Genomic DNA, 20,048 nt, shown 5'->3' on the forward strand with positions numbered 1-20,048 from the left:
ATTACCTCATCGGGTAATTCATGATTCGATTCCTTATCGGACTGGACCGAGGATCAGTTAGTCAGTTATACGTCCGAGTCGAATGGATCTGCAATCTGCAATCTGCAATCTGTCCTTCTTATCATTCCATACATACACTATACGAAGATGACTGGAACAAGAGCAGTGAGAATACGAGCACGATAACAGGAACGAGCACGGATACTTTAAATCATGTCCATACGAGTACTTGAATGGCATGCGATGAGTTATCCTTCTTTAGATAAACATCATAGCTTCTTTAGTCTACCTACGCGACATCTTAGTGAACTATCCCCCTCGATCTTCAGACCGGATCACTATGCCGCTCTACTGTAACCACACCTCGATTTCACTCAGAGTGCTACCATCTCCCGGACTTGTTCTCATTGCTCATCCTATCATCTACCCTCCCACGGTTTACGCCTTACTGATCATCCCCTCCAACCTCCCCTTCCGCTTACTCCTCCTCCTAAGCCAAACAACCAGCAAAAGCACCAACAGTACCCCTCCCACCGTACCTATACCATGAACAAAACACCATCAGCCTCCCATTCCCATCCCATCGCTCGTCCTAACAAGACTGCCTGACAATATGATGAAGGACAGATACCCAAACCCAGACTTACATCCAATAATCAAACCCGCATTCTTCTGATACCCATCCAAACACTCATCGCTATCCGTCCCATTCCGTATACAAGCATTCGCAACGCCCATCACCCCCTCCGTCGATGTGCTCTCGCTGTCGTCCGTAGCTGTACTTGTCAGACTGGTTTTGGTTTCGGTCTTGGGTTCTGACTTTGAAGTGGTGCTTTCTTCTTCATCTTCGACCGCTTTGCGCTTGGTACTGGTCGGTCGGTCTTCTTCTTCGTCCTCGTCTTTCTTGGTAGAAGTGGGTTTGGCGGTGGTGGTGGGGTCATCTTCTTCTTCGTCTTTTGAGCTGGATCGGGAAGTTGTGCTGGGTCGCTCGGTTGTTGTGGGCTTGTCTTCATCCTTTTCACGGGTGGTGGAAGTAGGGGAAGAAGGGGAGGGTGCGGTCGACGGGTCTTCGTCTTCCCCGAAACCTAACATTGGCATGTTGCACGATCGCCGGTGTGATACTCGTAATCAAAGTTATGCAATCCGTCAATGACCTTTTGAGCGTTAGGTTGGTTGGCGGTCAGTCAGATTTATGTATGATTATCGTATTATACTGTTTTCGTCTGAGCAGGGTCTTTTTGAAGTGTTTATGGTTATTTTGGACGAGGAGTGGATTAGTGGGTTTTTATTTTCTTTTACTATAGTGAATTACCACCAATCAGATTCAGATCGCAGATCGCAATGGTTTTATGCTGTTTGACGAAACCCGAATTAACAACATGCCCACAAGATCCAAAGAGCATGGTTGCGCCGAACTGTTCGAGCTCATTAATCGACCCCTATGGGTGACTCTCTTTGTGCGTACCACCATGGAGTTGGAACGCGTTTGATATGATGTCCTCCCTTTGATTCGGAGATACGAAACGCTCGAGAGTCGAACAGGAAGGAAGTCAAAGGATGGATGTACTTATGGAAGTGTGGTATAACCGAGCTAACTTAGTCCAGAGGATGAGTCTAGTATATGTGAACCATCGGACTATACTGCCCGGCTCTACCCCCGAGCAGAGATATCCAGCGTCGTGTCAGGAGTAATGCAGATCCGAGGGAGAGGGCTTTTCGTCGATGCAGTCAGTCAAATAACGAGGTCTGCTTACTAGTACGCTTACCTCAGATCCATGAGATAAGCGAACATGAGCGTGTCATCACACCATACGAGTAGAGGTGGAGGTGGATTAGCAATTACTCACTCTGCACAAGTACCCATCTACTAAAGACCATTCGCCGTGCTCTAACTCATAGAGTATATCAATAAATAATATCCTCTTCATCTATCATATATTTTACGAGTATACAGCACCCTATCAACTAAGCAAGCCACTGTACCACCACCTCCCAAGACAAGTCAAGTAACACAAGTTAGAGCAGAATGGGATTCATCGTAGTTTTATTCCTACAGTTCGGGGCCGATAAAGTAGATGAGATCAAATCGAAGTTATTAGACGCAGCTGCTATCTGTGAGTGCTCGTCCGGTATAGAACATCTAACCACAAGCTATGGGAGGTTCCAGAAGCCAGGAGTGAATGGGGTCCTGGGCTGGGCTCTGAAATGGAGATAGGTCATGCTAGAGGCTAAATGGGATATATCGCAGATCGGAAAGACCCCGAAACGCTTGAATGGAATGTTCAGCAAGATTTGACTGATCACACGAAGATCACGCTGGTAGAGAAGTATGAACGGGAGTCTGTGAGTCGTCTCGTCACTTTCGCCTAGCCTTGGCGTTTGTACCACATCCATGAGCTTGCTAATTCCTTTCGATGTGATCCTAGTCTCTAACTGAGATTCACCGAAAGAATCCTATCTACCAGGAGACAATCGATCTGATCACTTCGAATGTAACTAGCCCTATTGAGAAGCATTTCATACATACATAGAGTATATATATGTAAATATATAGTTGAGATGTAAGCAAGATATTGAGTGAGCATCATCTATTGTGACGAATTGGGCGATTATGGTTATACCATATTATCCTATGCCAATCCATCTTGTTACACAGTATCTGCTTGAGCTTCGATGTCATGCTCATGCTTCAGCGCAGATCTCCTCTTGAGGACCATACGTATCGCTCTCGCTCTTGCAATCTCTTCACCATTAAGTCTCATCAAGCCGATCCCATCCTCCACCTCACATAATCCTCCCTCAACATCCCACCCCACCTCCCCTCTCCGTCCACCCCCAGCTCTCCAACATTGTACATCTCACATCCCCTCCTAGGGATGAATGCGAACCTCCAAATCGTGGCGGGAGGCAACGGGTTTTCAGGGTGTATACTCCCCTTTGGGAAGGATACGAGTGGATCAGTGGGGAGTGCGTGAGTGAGGACCAAGTGAAGGACGGCATGGAGGAAATGAAGGGTTGGTTGAGGTTGCCATGGAGGGTGAGGTGATGGGATTGAGGCGATACTGCGATCACGAGTCAGCATGAGCTCATGTAATAGAACATATACCGAGGGAGGGATCGTAATTCTGGTCTGATGGCATAGGTAGGGTTGGGATGACCTACAACCTCGGTATCTTCTCAGTCTCGAATGCCCTCTGCGAACGTAAGATACCTGAATCATCACGGAAACCAACTTGAATCTCCTGGGACATATCAGACGAGAAGTCAGCAGTCTTGATTTTGGTCGGTCTGATACATTGAGATGGCGGAAAGTGTGCAGGGGTATCTCCCCAAGCATAGCACTCACCGGTATACCCAGTAGCCAGCTCTGCGCCCAATGTTTTAGTAATTTCCTATACCACGTCGATCCATCATCAGCAATGTATATGATGGTTGTACAATAGTTGGAGGTACACTCACTTGTGAAACGTGAATTCCTGCTTTTCATTCTCTATCACTTTGTTCGTCTTGAGTTCTACGCATTGATCGAGTCCGGGATGCGGTGTACCAGGTTCAGCTGTTCAAAGTACATATCAGAAATTGACTTCGGTACACATTACGTTGGATAACCCTGCCAGAAACGTACCTTTCACACAGTCTACTTCGCCTCCTAGACATAATGGTATATCACCTATAGCTGAGCGAACTACACTATAGTGGGTGATCAGTCATTGTATTGCTTTTCAAGATGAGTTATCGAATTGACTGACTTGCACCACTACGACCAGGGGGTGTCAGCTGAGATTCAACGACTGGTGGTAGCACAGCTCACCTGGACATTCGTATTGACATCTCCGCCCCATCCTTCTGGCGCATCTTCGCTTATCTCCTGATTTGGCTCTCCGCTGACGGTAGAGAACGATTCGTACGAGTATCCCATGTAACTTTGCTTCGCCCAGGATGCTTGTTGATTCCGTCTGTGACAACGAATACGATCAGCTTGTTGCCATGTGTTCGTGTAGCATTGACAGCATCACCGACCGCTTCGCCCTTACTTCCGGTGGATCATGCAGTTCCACATATACCGACCCATCCAATGCTATGGCAGTCATCTCCCATCCTTCTCTATCCTCGTATGGAGCTGTCATAATCCTATCTCAGTCAGTCTAAATCAGCTCCTTCACAGACATCGGTAGGAGTTTCAAGCCTAGGCAGGTGGGATTGAAGTATCTGACCAACCTAGTAATCATCCCCCTCCAAGTGATGATCCCACCCCTCCTCTCTCCCTTCTCCACACCCCTCAAAGCATCGCACAACCCATCCAAATGCTCATCAATACTCTCATCCCTCTCCACCCTGTCATCATACCCATAGTTCAGATCCGATCCTATGATGGCAGGTCTGTAATATGCCATGGACGAGTCATCGTGGGTTATACTTCTATCGGGCTGATGTGAGTATGTGGTTATGAGTGTTGGTTTTCGATAAAGGGGTGGAGAAGTGCGGATGGGCAGTGGTGGTAGGGGTAGGAAGTGGGATGTTCTGGAAGAAGAGGATGAGGGGATAGACATTCTCATTTATACGTCCGATGTTCAACCGGAATGAAATATAAGGGGAAAAACATTCTTGTCATGGCTCACAACAAAAATGTCTGTGCTCTGTCTCTCTCTCGCTCTGAATCTGAATCTGTTGCTATGAAACTGTTCGGTGATGCGGTTAAATACATGATGGAATGTGCCTGAAAGATACACACACACCGTGCGGTGATTCCCGACGGATAAAGATGGGATGGTGATGATGATGCTGATCAGCCGAAAGATCGAATACTGTATTCAGAATACAGTGAAAGCGTGTTCTCAACGCTGTTTTTGAGTCCGAGTGCATCTTCTATCTTACAAATCCACATTACACATACGGCTACGATTGATCAGCACCACTCACTCACTCACTCCCACTCCAAGATACCCGTCGGGGCGTAGGCGTAAGATCAATCAGCATCAGCACCCCACCTCCGTCTGTGATTACGCCCTTGTGTATAGAATAAAGTGCAAACTACGAAATACAATGACCGATATGATGCGGACAAGAAGCATATCTTAGTGTACTGTATTCGTGTTTCGTTCGTTTTCGTTTTCTTCTCTTCTGGATCAAAGTGGGTAAGGGATTGCAAGTTAAACATATAGAGTGGTAAGTTTACATCTCCCTTGCATATTCTGCAAGTATATCAAACCTTGAGACCTAATCCACTCTTAGGCTGACCATTCAGATCGATCACAGCCCTGGTCCAACATGTCCTTCATATCCAACTATCTCCCCCTCTCCGTCCCAGTAACACTCTCAGCCCTTTCACTCGGCCTCATCCCGCTCCTGGTCCTGCATTTCCGATCCTACCTCTCTCCCTCCCATCGACCATCCGCCAATGCCCTCCCCTCATCATTCTATCCAGCAGTGACCACCCACGGCAGACACCTACCCATCACAGCCAAGAACGGCTTCTCCTATGCGGTCCTATACCTGGGTGTGGACGTAGATTCCATGGAAAGTGGCAAACTCAACTTACCATTTAGAATATTCAAGTGGTCCGGTAATCCCCTCACAAAACTTATAGGCCTAAGATCGAAGCCCTACCTATCTCATGGTGATCATTCTCTCCGATCGAAGTTGGAACAGCTCCTTTGCACATCTAAGTATGGGATAGGCCGCGAGGAGATAGGGAGGGTATGGTTGTTGACTTTACCTAGTCTGGCGGGGTGGGAAGGTCCTAATCCGTTGACTCAGTGGTATGTCTACAGACCCGCCAGGGAGGAGGGTGAAGTGGGGGAATTGTTGTGTGTGATATTAGAGGTGCATAGTTCCTTTGATGAATCGTAAGTCTAAGTGTGCTATTCTCCTCACATAGCTGTGTATGATCACAGGATGCCCATCATGAAAAGAAGAACGACGTATGCTCATCATAATCATGGATATAGTCATGCATATGTCCTTAAACCCAATTCCGAATATCGTCAAGAACCTATCAAAGGGTACGTTGAGACCTTCTACCTCCTTTGAAACAATATTCTTTCATATTGGATGATCATCCCCTAAACATATCAGAACACTTACTAATTTCTCCCATATGAATTAGGTATGACCTAGCATTTCGTATCCCCCGTCAATTTCACGTATCCCCTTTCAACTCCCGAGATGGATTTTACCGAGTAGACCTTATCAACCCCTTCCCCCACTCTGATCTAGAGCACTACCGCACCAACCCGCCCCAGTTCAAAACATGCATCAAACTCTACACGACAGACGATCAAATCAAATTCGTCGCTGTCCTCACTTCTGGCCCCTCTCCCCCTGTAGCATTGGAACCTCGGAATGTTCTGCTGTTGTTACGTACAATCTCTAAATGGCCTTTCACCCTGATGTCAGTGAATGCTCGGACATTCTACCAAGCATACAAATTACATTACCTCAAGAAATTAGCTTTATTTCCTAGACCGGAACATCATACGACCGGTTCAGAGGGGATTATGAACCCCCCTCAGAAGGGAGAAGGAAGGGATATTGGACAAGGATTGCAGAGGCAGGGTATCAGCTGGGTCGAAGTTAGATCGAGGGAGGTGGTGCAGAGATGGGCGAGGCAGAGGGTCGAGGATACTGGTATTGGGCTGGAGATCAAGATGACGAATGGAAGGGAGGATTTGGTGATACCTGCGAAAAGCGAGGTGTCTAATGGCAATGGACATGTCAACGGCCACGCGAATAGTCACTTGAACGGTCAGTCCAGTCGCAAGACTGACGGTCATACGAATTCCAATTTGGTCGTAACGACATCCGATCCACTATTCTTCGCCAACCTCCTCGTTTCTCCCTCACCTCATCACTCTCTGATCATGTTCTCCGAACAGCTCACATCGGTCTCATCCCCTCAACTATTCCTTGACTTCTTTTCGCCACCTCTACCAACTGGCTCTGATTCCGACTCCGGTGAGACTGAAATACCTGTAGATCGATTAACCCGGCTCACTCGAAACAGACGCAAAAGCTATTTCACCTACCTCTATTCCCACTCGACATACCCACCACTACCTTCCATCCCCCCTCTCTTCGACCCTCCTCCACATTTCGTAGAACACCCCTCAGAGGAGATATCACTCAAAGATAAGCTCACGGTAGCTAGGATAGTATTCTGGCACACCTTCAGCGAATATTTTGAATATCGCTTGTTCGATACCCTCCGCGCGAGGTTCGTGGAGGGCTCCGAGCCTTGGAAGATTTGGGAGAGGAGTATGAAGAGTTATTTTTGGGGGAGGGATGTGGGGAGGGTGCAGGGACGGGAGGAGGAGAGGAAGATGGGGACGTATTTTCATAGCTGATAATCTCTGAATAATCAATGTCAATGGAAACGTTTTTTTGTATATTAGATTTTAATTCCTTTTATAGAATTTTCTTAGATAGGTTGCTTTTGGTTGCTCTTTTGGAGGTTTCGGTATGATGCATATACTGTAGATATTTCTGTATTCTCATACTTGATTATACTTGATTATGGTATACGGGATGAGAAGGACAAGGTCGCTCAAAGACACGAAATCTTGGTCGAAATGCGCTCATATTTGAGATCTCTCAGTCATGAGCGGAGTGTACCTTCCCAGTGCACTTATAGACTATGCTAAAGTGCATATACAAGCGTCTGAAATGTTCATTGTGGTATGATACCTATCCATAAGCAGTCCGCCTCTTCTTCTCGTCTCTCCTACCTTCCCTCTCCGCGACCGACCGGGTAACGCCCAAAGGCATGCCACCTTTATCTTCATTGGAGGTAAGAAAAAGGCGCGCCACTTTGGTTGTCCATGTTTAGGTCAATGCGTCATCATCACCTGGTCGTCGGCTGCTGGTTATCTACCTATCGTCCCCACGTTATCTTCTTCTTGCTATGTTGCATTTCCCTAATATCACATCAACTTCCCTTCTTTAGATATATACTATCAAGAGAGTAGACTGCTAGAGTCCTCTCTCCTTCGTATCCGTATCGCATTCGCCCACGTCCCACCATGTCCGCCCCCGAAATCTTCCAACTTTCCCTTGGACCTTTGACGGGTATCGCCTTCAGTCCTGATAGGAGTCGTGAGTTGGCAAATCGTCATTTCGGTCTTCCGCGCAGGAAAGCTGATATGGTTCTGTAGAGGTCTGCGTTTGTCCCAACTCGAATGAAGCTCAGATTTACACTAGGAATGGCGATTCGTGGGATCTTACTGATACCCTTGCCGAGGTGGGTACTGTTTATCTATATACATTGATACTGTCATCCTTGTCTCCTGCACTTTTCTGGCTCATAAACACTCATGCTTTGGTATCGATCATCTATTACATATTGAGTGGTGGGATGTGCTGATACCTAACTCCACAGCACGACAAACTCATCACAGCCATCGCATGGGGTCCCAACACCAACCGAATCGTCACCTGTTCTCAAGATCGAAATGCCTACGTATGGACGCAGACTGAACAAGGTTGGAAGCCTGCTTTGGTCATTCTGAAGATCAACAGAGCAGCTACGAGTGTTAAGTGGAGTCCTCACGAGAATAAGTTTGCTGTTGGAAGTGGATCTAGGTGAGTACTTCTTTACCCTTAAGGTCTTTCCCATCATACCATCCATCACACTGCTGCCCAATTCACGCGGCGCTTCTGCAGTCGATGATTGAACGATGTATCCTGATCTCAATGTAATAGAATCATCGCCATCTGTCATTTTGACGAGGAGAACAATTGGTGGACTGCCAAACAAATTAAGAAACCCCTTAGATCCACCGTCTTATCACTTGATTGGCATCCTAACAACTATCTTCTCGCTGCTGGTACTGCGGATGGTAAGACCTATGTGTACTCGGGATACATCAAGGGTCTTGAAGCTAAGTCAGTTGCCCGCCTCTCATTTACAACCGAAGCGAGAAGCTGACAGTGTATATCCGCTCAAACAGACCCGAAGCTACCATCTGGGGTGATAGATTGCCCACCGGTCAACTCTTAGCTGAGTTCAGATCGCCTAATGGAGGATGGATCCATGATGTCTCTTTCTCCCCCTCTGGAGATGCTTTGGCTTTTGTCGGTAAGTCTGCTTCTCCATGTTCACCACTCCCCACCTATCATATACTACACGATGATGACTGATATCTTATCTCCACCTCGTTAGCCCACGACTCCTCACTCAGCATCATCTACGCCTCGGGTCCCAACGAGCCACCCGCAGCTCACATCGTGGTCAAACTCCCCGCACTACCATTCACAAACCTCACCTGGACCTCCGAGTCGTCAATCGTAGCAGCAGGGCATGACTGTCAACCCATCCTCTTCACCGGCTCTCAATCCGGATGGGCCATCTCTCACTCTCTCGATGATCCCTCATCTACCTCCAAACCCCTCACACCCTCCGCGACAGGATTACGATCCGGTGGCGGGGTAGGTAGACTGGGAAACAACGAGGCGTTCAACATGTTCAAAGCTGCTGACTCGAAAGGTCAACGAGGCTTAGCTCCATCCGGTGCGACTCCCTCTTCGGCGGGATTGACCCCTGTCGGACCGGATGGGTTGTTATTGACTGTTCATCAGAATACTATTACCCATGTGGAGGCGTACGAGTGGAATCAGTCTGGAGAGGTTTCCAAGATTTTCACTGCGGGTAGAGATGGGAGATTGGTGCTTTGGCCTGTCACTGGTGGCAAGGGGTTGGCTGGAAGAATGGCGGGGCTGCAGGTTTAGATGCACTTGGGAAATGTATGGTGTGGTAGGAATTGGTTTTGTAAGTAGATTAGGAATTAGTATTGCGCGATGAATATGATCAAAGGAAGTTTGAGTTGAGTGATATAAGAGGTCTTGGCACGTCTACTGAAGGTCTTCTATCGGGGATGGTATTACTGAAGACCCGATCATGACGGATATGTATGTACTGATCTCCAAGTCAACTTGGCTCACTCGACTGATCCACGTGTATCTCTCACGCGGAAGACGAGTATAACGAGGTCCCGTTCATCATCTTGAGACAGAGAACAAGACCGATGGGTAATAGGCGATGTAAAGGAAGATACAATGGTTCCAGATCTATCTTTAACCCGTCATTCTCTACGGGTATCGAGTCGACACTTGACATCACAGCTCATCATCATGGTATGATCGACTAGAAGGTCCTCTCCTTTCTCCTAGGTGGGTTGGAAAGTTCGAGCATGATATGACTCGATTGTGGAAACTCTGAGAGGGGTATAAAAGGATGAGCGGTGGATCTCATACTCCATAACTCATATCCCATATCTCTTGATCCACATAACCCGCTTATACGCACACGACAATTCACGGATATATCTGAGCACAGCAATCAACATGGGACGTGATAAGGTAAGGATCTCTCCCACGTCCTATCTCCTCGAGCGTTGTGTGCTGATTGTAGGAGCATGATCATGATTAGACCAATAACAACAACAATAGACAAACCAAGAAGGAGAAGATGGCTGAGAAGAAAGCAAAGAAGGCTGAACAATTCGATGTTACACATGGTAAGAACAAGGTACAGCGTAATGCTGCGGGAAATGGTAATAAGAAAGATAATACTGGTACTGGTGCGGAAGGGGTTAAAGCACAGGATTGATCTTGATTATGATCTTGAGGGTACTAACATCCTCTGGCGTTTACGAGAACGGTACTGCGCTGTGGACGGATCTGTATGGTGGCTGATGATATCTTTACCTGCTGTTGATTGATCCTATAACGTGACTTATACTCTCGACAATGTCCTTTTTTGACTATGTACTTCAGGGTGTCATGTCCGAATAGTAGCCACATTGTGATCAAGCATTTATGATGTACATGCAGAGTGTATGATATCGTTCTACGTCGTACTGCTCTCACTGGTTATTTCCTCTGACACCAACGGAGGAAAGTTCTTGGGTGGTTCGCTAAAACAATATGCAAGTTAGCATAATTACCCACACCTTATCGTATGATACACTTCTTCCCACTACTTGTCCCCTCGGGTCAGGTCAGATCGGACAAAACCCCACTCACCTCCTAACATCCCAAACATCTTCGCTACTCCCCCCAACCCTCCTCTTAGCCCACCATTCCGCCCTCCTCTTGATCCATAGTTTCCTCCTCACCTCCTCGTCCTCGGATTTGAGGGACAGACAGTACTTGAAATCCTCCCATTTCCATGTACAGTCCCGGAACTCGCCGTAGCGGTACATTGATCTGAGCTGGGGTGCGAGTGCTGTGTATGGGAAGATGTGTGTTAGCTCAATATGAACAAACCTCGACATCATTTGCACGAGTTGAGCGGTCGTATGGGATCGGATAGATTGTAGAGGTTCGGCATCGGGTTGGGAAAGAGACAAGAGAAGGTATATTCACCATAACACATCAGGAACTCGTCCCTACATAGAGCATCCTATCAGTTCAATCCTGATGATATCGTTCAATGGGGGAGTTAACTCACAGCAAGGTCATACATGTAGGTACCTGCTCGGTGGTAGGATACTGCACCTCCTGATACTTCTCTTCATCTTGTAGGACTGATTCGAACTTGTTGACCTTCGGTGCGGGAGGGCTGAGCGCAGGGGTTGGTAAGATCTCGGGTGCGGGTTCTGGCTGAGCGGGGCTCGAAGAGGAAGAGGATGAAGATGATGCGAAGGGGTTGGAGAGGAATGACCAGGCCATGTTTGATTTCTCTCTTGGATCGTCTTGTCTGCTCTGAGCAGATGCTTTGTAAATGACGCGTGATATGATCAATCAAGTTGGATGAAAGAAGAAGAAGAAATGTATGTGCAGTTGAGCTGAACTTTTCGGAATACCACCGAAATAAATCCACCGTTGAATCTCAGGCACGCATCGAAGATGAATTACCAAACAACGACGTTGTCATTCGTCCACCACTTTACAGAAATATTCCAATTCTTGCTCATATCTCATTGGTACATATAACATTGAAGACAGGGAGTGAACCCAAAATGTCCCTCCCAGGTACAGAGACCATCCGATTCCGACGTCCCACCACCGGGCCCAACGCTGCGAAACCAGCTGAAGAACCCAAGAAAGATGAATTTGGGTCAATGGCTCCTACGGGATTCAAGAAGAGACACCAGGGGTTATTGCAGGATCAAGTTGGGCGGTATGTTCTGTCATTCTCATACAGAGTCTCTTACAGAGGGAGGTGCATTAATCAGCTAACTGACGATGGGATATCAGGAATAAGCCAGGGCCATTCGTACCTACCTTGTCGTATGCTTTTAGATTACTCTTGTTGATTAGGACGGTGGCTGCTATGTATGCTGTTATTTCGGATTGTGATGAAGGTGGGTCTTCACACTTAGCTTGATTCTTACACTCGGCAAGGCGAGGTTGAGGGTTGAAGTACTGATATTGAGGTGTGCGCTTAGTTTTCAACTTCTTCGAACCCCTCCATTACTTCCAGTACAACTCTGGATTCCAGACTTGGGAACTCTCACCACAATTTGCAATTCGATCATGGACTTACGTGTTATTACATTGGCCTTTGGCACATATCATTCCCAAATTATTGAGTGTAGGCAAGGTGAGCTGTTTGAGTACTATTGCTTTTGCCCAAAATATAGATATCATTATCGTCCGTCGTGATTGGCGTAGGACTAAACTGATTGACCACCTTGAACCCTAGCGACCCGCTTTCTTCGCTTTGAGAATATCACTCGGAGCCATCTGTTCATTCTGCGAGGCCAAGTTCTTCAGAACAGTCGTAGAGACTATCAACGATAGAGTAGGGAGGTATCTGTTATTCGGTTTGATGTTGAGTGCTGGAATGTGGAATGCTAGTGTTGGTGCGTTATTCCAAACAACGCATCATCTCTGTCTTTCGATATGGCTTGTCTATCTATAGTGAAGCTAATGTCTATATCACCATATTTTGCTTCTTTTAGCATTCCTCCCATCATCATTCTGCATGTACACCACCATGATTGCCTCGTCCTACTGGTTCCATCCCGCTACCTCCACACCGACCGGTATCAAACGTGCTTATTTCGCTACGTTCGCTTTTGCCGTGGGCGCAATCGTTGGGTGGCCTTTCAGTGCTGCGTTGGGTATTCCATTTGTCCTTGAACGGCTGTTCTTGACTGGTGGAGAGATGGTGCTACCCGCTCAGAAAGGTGCTTGGATGACCAAGAGATGGGAGAATATGGGTAAAGCTATTGGGTTGGCTGCTGGTATTGCTGTGAGTGCGAAGTATCCCTTTGACATACTTGCACATTTTGACTCAAGCTAATACACCTGCGATGCCTTGCAGATCCCCGTATCAATGATCGATTCCTGGGCCTACGGACGCTCGACTTTCCCCACCCTTAACATCATCACCTACAACCTCTTCTCAGGCAACGGACCAGATCTATACGGTACCTCGCCAGCTTCATTCTACTTTGCAAACCTTTTCCTCAACTTCAACTTCCTCTTGCCTCTCGCTCTTATCGCTTTACCCGCTCTGGCGATAACTTACAAATTCGATTATAGAAGATTGGGTAAAACTCAGATGAAGCCCAAGGAAGGTGAAACTTCCCCTTACACCTTGTTGGCAGTCAGGCTATCACCTTTCTACCTCTGGTTGGCTATTTTGACTGCTCAAGCGCACAAGGAAGAGAGATTCATGTTCCCCGCTTATCCGTTGTTATGCTTCAATGCGGCTGTTTCGATCTATCTGATCAGAGGGTGGATTGAAAGCTATTATATTCACGTCACCAACTCGCCTTACAACGTAAGTCAGCTAAATATTCAGGCTTTGCTCTATTAAAGGCGTAGCTGATCATCGATATAATGAAATAGGCAAGTCGATCATCCCTTTTCTCCACATTCACTTTCCTAGCAGTCTTCATCCCCGGCCTAATCTCCTTCTTCAGGGTAGGAGGCAGTATATACTTCTACCACGCCCCATTCGATATGGTCCATCATTTCCAATACAAATCTATCCCTTCGTATCTTAGCGAAATGGGGTACGAGCCCATCCCCCTCCCAGAGAATTACCAGCCATACGGAAACGAGATTCCTAAGCCACAATGGGACCTTACTCCTCTCAAGACCCTTGAAAACCCTGTGACACTATGTTATGATACGGAATGGTATAGGTATCCTTCGAGTTATCTTATTCCGGAGGGAGTGAGGGTCAGATGGGTGAAGACGGACTTTGATGGGATGATGCCTCGTCCATGGGAGGTGTCTAATACCACGGGATCGATCTGGCCAAGACAGGAGACTAGGGTGGTGAGAGAGGGGAGATTCAACGGGGAGAATAAGGAGTCGGAGGTAGCTGGGACTTATGTGAGTGGATTTGTTCTTTATCTACAACTCACAACCACTTCCCTCACTTTGTGCTGGTTCTCTTCTTGCACAATGCCCTCATCGTCGTATCGAGACTTTCACACGCAACGATGATTGGTGATTTATCTGACTGGTACTTCGCCACATGCAGGTCGACCCATCCGAATGTACCTACCTCGTATCCCTCACTCTCCCCTCAACTACCCATACAACCCTCGAGCAGAATTGGGCAGAGAAGCCAGAATGGGAGGAAGAGTACTGTAAAGCCTTCTTAGATGCTGCTAGTACCAAGTGGTGGGCTAGGTTGGTATGGTTGCCTGGTGGATTACTGGAGAAGGGGAGGGTGTGGGGTGATTATTGCTTGTTGAGGAGGAAGGGGGAGTAAGCGCGGATGAGAAAAGGTGGTGGAGAGGAGGCCGCATCTGGAGAAGTTTGATAATAGGAGGTGGAGGGGATATTAGTGGGATGTAGAGGAGGGCAGACGCAAGAACGCAAAAATCATATTAAATAGACTAAGCAAAACATCAAATCACATATCTGCATGCATCATGAAATACATCTTACTTGACCATGCTATGCTATAAGATGCACTTGACCTAGGTCATACTGTCCATTACATCTCCTCTTGCTCTCGTCGCGTACCGCTTGACTACGCATTCGCACACGGTCTCCTCCGCCACTTTGAGTGATAGTGCATCGCCACGTTCTCGTGTGCCACCCGGGACATGTCGTCAGTAGTGGGCCGGTGCAGTGTAAGCAAGTAGTGTGTTTGTTATCCATTCCATCCTCATCCTTCTTTGTCTATCTGTTGTCTATCTGTCATCTCAACATCCATTTAACATATAGTAGCATCATAATACGTCCAGGATGTTTTCGACAGCTACTAATCCATACGACGAACTGATCGGTGAGCTGTCTGATCCCCCGATTACTTTGTCTGGCACGACGATTACTAATGTTCACATACTGCTGTGTAGTGAAAGCGACCGATGAGAATCTAGCATCAGAAGATTGGGCATTGAATATCGAAGTGTGCGATAAAGTATCCGGAGAAGGGGAGAACGGGTATGTTGATCTATCAGCTTTGTACTTGCACCTGAAGTATTGTGACATAATCTGATGAGCTGAGTGGACGGGAACAGTGCAAGACAAGCCGTAGCATCCTTGACGAAGAGATTGAGCCATAGGAATCCGAATGTCCAATTATATGCTCTAGAGGTGGGTCATAATCAGCTCATCAGACAGTAAAGAGCGTACCAGCTGATAGCGTGTGCGTGTCGGATAGCTGGCAAATACGCTGGCGCAGAATTGCGGGAAAGATCTGTACGGCGAACTCTCATCGAGGGGATGGACAGGTGCGTTAGATAGATTGGTGAATGATCGAGTACGTATCCTGCCTTCTCATCAGCTGTAATAATCAAATCCATGTAATTCGAAGCTGATGGGACGATCGTGATTAGACCACCGCCGCACCTGTGAAGAAAAAGGCATTGTCGTATATCAAAGCGTGGGCTAAACAGTTCGAAGATACTGGGGATCCCAATTTGGGTATTATGGGGGAACTTTATGATCAACTGAGGGCTAAGAGTGAGTTCCAGTCGACAGATACTCAGCTTTCTGCCGCGCGAGCGATTCAAGTGAATGAGAAGCTGACACAGTTGATGGGAGTAGACTTCAACTTTGACGAAGCTGAACCTCAGCACGAGGATGCTGTGAGTATATTTGGCGTTCTCATTGCCTGTCTCACCTGTGTGATGCTGGTTCATGTGGTATGAGTAATTATGCTGATTATTCCTTCGTAACTTAGGCCGAAGCACGTCAAAGACAAGAGGACGAAGAACTCCAAAGAGTACTGGAACTCTCCAAGCAAGATAAAGGTGGCAGGACAACATACAACTATCAACCTTCCAACCCATCCGCAGGCGGATCCTCATCTTCCGCTCCAGCTCCTGCTAATGCCGGTGGATCCTCATCCTCATCCTCAAGATCATACCAACAACAAGCACAGCCTCAACCGTTATATCAGCCTCCTCCGCCTGCACCCGAGCCAGAACCTGAACAACCGCTCGATATCAACACTGCTACGCGTGTTAGAGCTTTGTACACTTTTACTTCTGCTGAAGTTGGGGAGTTGGATTTTGAGAGAGGAGATTATATCAAGGTGTTGGATAGGGGGTTTAAGGAATGGTGGAGGGGGGCTTGTAATGGGAAGATCGGGGTGAGTGTGAACTCTGCTATATTATCTAGTTGAAGACAGGATCGTGTATCTGTCACCGTCAGATAAGGGACAGATGGCTCATATACTATTCGTCATCAGATCTTCCCAGTCACTTACGTCGAAGCTGTGCCTGAACCTTCTCCTCGAGAATTGCAGGAGGAAGCCCAAGAAGAGGCCAGAGTATTTGCGTCACTTGGTTAGCTGCCATTTTGACATAAGATTCGTGCAAGCTTATATGTCTGACTACGTCACATAGGTCTTGTCGATCAGCTCCTACAGACCCTCAAGGGTATTGACCCATCTCGAGGAGACAGAATTGACGATCGACCTGAGATCGAGGTGAGTGGGCTTGCTAGTTCAATCCGCCCTTCCCCCAAGTCACTCACGAACGGCCGTTTGTAGGAAATGTATCAAGCTTCCGTTGGTCTACAAGAACAAATCAACGCTTTAATCAAGAAATATTCTGATCAAAAGGGTGAGTAGCTGTGTTATGCGGCGATCAGAGACGTATATAGCTGATGGATTACACAGCCGAGCTCGAACATATGAATGCAAACTTCTTGAGAGCTATCAGGCAATATGAGGAACTGAGGAACCCTGCTCCCCCTCCAGCAGGTGAGCAGCTAAGAACTCATCGCCGTCACTGGACTGGAGCTGACGTGCAGTAATTTGCAGCATACGGTTACGCACCCCAACAACCACCTCAAGCTGATCCATACGCTCAAGGAGGATATCAACAATATCCTCAACAGCAAGGTCAACCGCAACCCCAGTCTCAACAACAAGCACCGCCCCAACAATTCCCACAACAACAACCCTACGTCCCCCAGGGACAAGGTCAACCACAATACTCCCCTCAGCCCCAGCCTCAGGCCCAGGGGTATCCTCAACAATCCCCCAACGGCCATATGGGTGGTGCCAATGCCCCTCAAGCGTTCCCACAAGCTCAACCTGCCGTTGCACCTGTCGAACAACAACCCCAATTAGGTCAATATTACCAACAACGAGCGGTATCTTCCACCTCAGTCAACAGAATACCTTCCAACAACATGACGACGCCTGGTCTGCCTCTCCCCCCGACCGAACCTATCAGACAAAATACGGAACCTGGAGTAGCGGGGTTGGGAGCAGGTTCAGATCCTCAAGCTGAACATAAGAAGGCATGGGATGATTATTATAGACAACAGGCGCAGAACCAATTATCTCACCCTCAAAGTCTTGCGCCAGGTCAACAGGGGTATGCGCCGCAGCATGATGAGGCGCAAACGCAGAATGTTTATGGACAATCACCTTATGCTCCTCAACACGGTCAGGGTGGTCAGGGTGGTCAGGGTGGTCAGGTTGATGGAGTTGCGCAGGGAATGAGTAGGATGTCTGTACATGGTGCTTAGGGGATGTTATATTGAGACAAGTTGCTCGGTTTGACGAAGAGGACGAGGTTTGGGGAGTAGTCGTAGTTGTCGAGAAAAGGGAAGTGGATGGATACTTTTGATTCTTTCTGTTTATGAGTTGTTAACTGAATGATGTGCGATGAAATTGATGATATACCCTAGTGTAGTATGAATCGGAGTATCTACCCAGAGTGAAGTGAATGCACTTGCAGACGCGATCATACATTCATACTAAATATACTAAGTTCCTCATCACTCCACAATACATTGCGATCTTCTAAAACATGCACCAATTTGTCCTTCTCTCTCAGACTATCTTCCTTGATTCCATCCATAACTCGGTCAATCCTCCTGTACATACTTATTATAAAGATCCTCCCCCTCATCCACCTGCCCCTGACCTTGTCCATTAATATCCTGCGGATTAACCCCCTGTATACCATGCCCATGATCATGTCCATTCTCATACCCAACCTCATCGATATCATCATGTACCAAACTCGTATTATTCTCCTCATCAACCACACTCCCATCCCCCTCCCCCTCACCTTGATTATTGTTCGAAGTGCTTGCTGTGCCGTCGTCCCTTGGTACGATGTCTATGAGAAAATCGAACATGTCTGAGAAGGCTATGGCGGAAGCCACATCTGATTTTTGGAGGGTGCGGCGCTTGTGCGATTCGGCGACGAGCCATGCGCGGCAGGTGAGCTCGGAGATGAATACTGTGGATGGGGTGGGTTAGCGAGGTATATCGATGGGGGACAGATTGGGTGAAAGAACAGGTGGAGAAATTTGTGAGGTTGTAAGTGGTATTATGGTTAGAGCTTAGAGACACGTGGGAGATCGAGAGAGGGAGAGGATTGACTCACTTTCACAGGCTTTTGAGAACATTATAGGGGCTACGACAGGGAATCATGAGATAAGTTAGCTGGACTAAAACATGTAGGATGTATATCGTATTGGAAGCTAAAGCAAAATGTTGATCAAATGGTGTTATAACTCTCAACTCACCTTCTGCAGAGATCATCTGTACAGCCGGAAAGAACAAACAGAATCAGCAATCAGCATTAGGTCCCCAAGGATTCCTCCTTTTCACCCCACCAGTCTCTGTCATCCCAAAAAAACTTGGAAGTGGGCTCAAAGACACTTATAACTTATCCTTCCGAGAGAGACAGTCACTCACCCTAACATCCTCATCACTCTTCATAACCTTCTTAATCCTCGCCAAAGGCAAATTATAAGATTTCCAATCCGGTATCTCCCCCTCAACAGTATTCATCTGCCTCTCCCAGAAATTCTCTAAAAAAGTATTCAAATCCTGATTCGGCTGGATGAGGGGACCCTGGATATTGGGTGGATGGAGGAGTTGCCGCTGTTCAGCTTGGGTCTGGTATGTTTTCTTTTGGGGCTGGGCGTGCTGATGTGATGAGGATGAGGGGTAATTGCCTTGCTGATGAGTTTGTGGTTCAGGCGAAGTAGAGCCGCTGGCACTACCTGATGAGGCGTAGTTTGAGGGACCCGCACCGGAGGCGGAGGGAGGGAATCCCGAGGGAAGGAAATATGAGGGGTTCATTGTGGATTATATTCAAGCGTGTGTTGGGAGTTCCTATCCTACTATCTTATCACGTGGATTGGATCAAGGTGTATGCCTCTTCTATCAGTCTAGATGAATCGATCGATGATCTAGCTTGAAGGGTAGGCAGTGCCGATGGGTGTCGATGGAACAAGGAAGGGATGATTGAGGTTGTCGCTGCTGAGATGTGTTTGTCTTGAGATGGGTTGTACTACGATTTCGGCCTCCTTGCTCCGAGAGTAAGTTGTCTCTAGGTATATGGGCCCGTGTGCAGAGTAAGAAGTGAAGATGACCGTCTCGATGATGTTGATGAGTTTTGTTTTTGTTTTTACAGCAGCAGCAGCAACATTGCCATGGTTATCGGGTTAAATAGCCGATCATCTCCACCATACTAGTGTATACCAATGTGGCACATCCTGCTCACGTCATCATCATCACTCCTCTCATGCACTTTCTCAATTTCTGGATGGACGAGCAATGAATGGTAAAAGTAGAGTGGGAGCAAGGGAGCGAGAGATGCGTTACGACATTATATGACATGACATTTCGTTATATACAAACACCAACACCAACACCA

The 20,048-nt window shown here is 47.2% G+C and overlaps 9 protein-coding genes across 9 annotated transcripts; 5 read left to right on the forward strand and 4 right to left on the reverse strand.

Moving 5' to 3' along the window:
• Positions 1-438: 438 nt before the first annotated feature.
• Positions 439-1,098, reverse strand: I302_101496 (uncharacterized protein; the record flags this gene model as incomplete). The annotated part of the gene is made up of 2 exons (XM_019186882.1): positions 439-539; positions 648-1,098. The coding sequence occupies 2 exons, from the start codon at positions 1,096-1,098 to the stop codon at positions 439-441; spliced, it is 552 nt and encodes a 183-aa protein (XP_019049760.1).
• A 928-nt stretch (positions 1,099-2,026) lies between these two features.
• I302_101497 (uncharacterized protein) lies at positions 2,027-2,531 on the forward strand (the record flags this gene model as incomplete). The annotated part of the gene is made up of 3 exons (XM_019186883.1): positions 2,027-2,114; positions 2,249-2,343; positions 2,427-2,531. 3 exons carry the CDS (start codon positions 2,027-2,029, stop codon positions 2,529-2,531), a joined length of 288 nt encoding a protein of 95 aa, XP_019049761.1.
• A 230-nt stretch (positions 2,532-2,761) lies between these two features.
• Positions 2,762-4,550, reverse strand: I302_101498 (uncharacterized protein; the record flags this gene model as incomplete). Its single annotated transcript, XM_019186884.1, has 9 exons — positions 2,762-3,062; positions 3,163-3,242; positions 3,347-3,392; positions 3,460-3,556; positions 3,626-3,690; positions 3,750-3,757; positions 3,812-3,956; positions 4,021-4,131; positions 4,219-4,550. 9 exons carry the CDS (start codon positions 4,548-4,550, stop codon positions 2,762-2,764), a joined length of 1,185 nt encoding a protein of 394 aa, XP_019049762.1.
• Positions 4,551-5,268: 718 nt separating this feature from the next.
• On the forward strand, positions 5,269-7,343 carry I302_101499 (uncharacterized protein; the record flags this gene model as incomplete). Its single annotated transcript, XM_019186885.1, has 3 exons — positions 5,269-5,846; positions 5,949-6,002; positions 6,107-7,343. 3 exons carry the CDS (start codon positions 5,269-5,271, stop codon positions 7,341-7,343), a joined length of 1,869 nt encoding a protein of 622 aa, XP_019049763.1.
• Positions 7,344-8,018: 675 nt separating this feature from the next.
• I302_101500 (uncharacterized protein) lies at positions 8,019-9,723 on the forward strand (the record flags this gene model as incomplete). The annotated part of the gene is made up of 6 exons (XM_019186886.1): positions 8,019-8,091; positions 8,151-8,236; positions 8,375-8,577; positions 8,698-8,880; positions 8,946-9,073; positions 9,158-9,723. The coding sequence occupies 6 exons, from the start codon at positions 8,019-8,021 to the stop codon at positions 9,721-9,723; spliced, it is 1,239 nt and encodes a 412-aa protein (XP_019049764.1).
• A 1,120-nt stretch (positions 9,724-10,843) lies between these two features.
• Positions 10,844-11,667, reverse strand: I302_101501 (uncharacterized protein; the record flags this gene model as incomplete). The annotated part of the gene is made up of 4 exons (XM_019186888.1): positions 10,844-10,910; positions 11,020-11,221; positions 11,362-11,384; positions 11,447-11,667. The coding sequence occupies 4 exons, from the start codon at positions 11,665-11,667 to the stop codon at positions 10,844-10,846; spliced, it is 513 nt and encodes a 170-aa protein (XP_019049766.1).
• A 290-nt stretch (positions 11,668-11,957) lies between these two features.
• I302_101502 (uncharacterized protein) lies at positions 11,958-14,674 on the forward strand (the record flags this gene model as incomplete). Its single annotated transcript, XM_019186889.1, has 8 exons — positions 11,958-12,118; positions 12,196-12,302; positions 12,387-12,541; positions 12,644-12,803; positions 12,903-13,195; positions 13,268-13,729; positions 13,798-14,289; positions 14,441-14,674. The coding sequence occupies 8 exons, from the start codon at positions 11,958-11,960 to the stop codon at positions 14,672-14,674; spliced, it is 2,064 nt and encodes a 687-aa protein (XP_019049767.1).
• Positions 14,675-15,156: 482 nt separating this feature from the next.
• I302_101503 (uncharacterized protein) lies at positions 15,157-17,898 on the forward strand (the record flags this gene model as incomplete). Its single annotated transcript, XM_019186890.1, has 12 exons — positions 15,157-15,196; positions 15,267-15,354; positions 15,432-15,507; positions 15,575-15,673; positions 15,750-15,876; positions 15,961-16,001; positions 16,097-16,507; positions 16,607-16,703; positions 16,764-16,846; positions 16,910-16,982; positions 17,039-17,122; positions 17,183-17,898. 12 exons carry the CDS (start codon positions 15,157-15,159, stop codon positions 17,896-17,898), a joined length of 1,935 nt encoding a protein of 644 aa, XP_019049768.1.
• Positions 17,899-18,240: 342 nt separating this feature from the next.
• I302_101504 (uncharacterized protein) lies at positions 18,241-19,471 on the reverse strand (the record flags this gene model as incomplete). The annotated part of the gene is made up of 4 exons (XM_019186891.1): positions 18,241-18,620; positions 18,768-18,797; positions 18,910-18,925; positions 19,082-19,471. The coding sequence occupies 4 exons, from the start codon at positions 19,469-19,471 to the stop codon at positions 18,241-18,243; spliced, it is 816 nt and encodes a 271-aa protein (XP_019049769.1).
• Positions 19,472-20,048: the final 577 nt, after the last annotated feature.

This window comes from Kwoniella bestiolae, chromosome 1, assembly GCF_000512585.2.
Source record: "Kwoniella bestiolae CBS 10118 chromosome 1, complete sequence".
In the NCBI taxonomy this organism is placed as follows: Eukaryota; Fungi; Basidiomycota; class Tremellomycetes; order Tremellales; family Cryptococcaceae; genus Kwoniella; species Kwoniella bestiolae.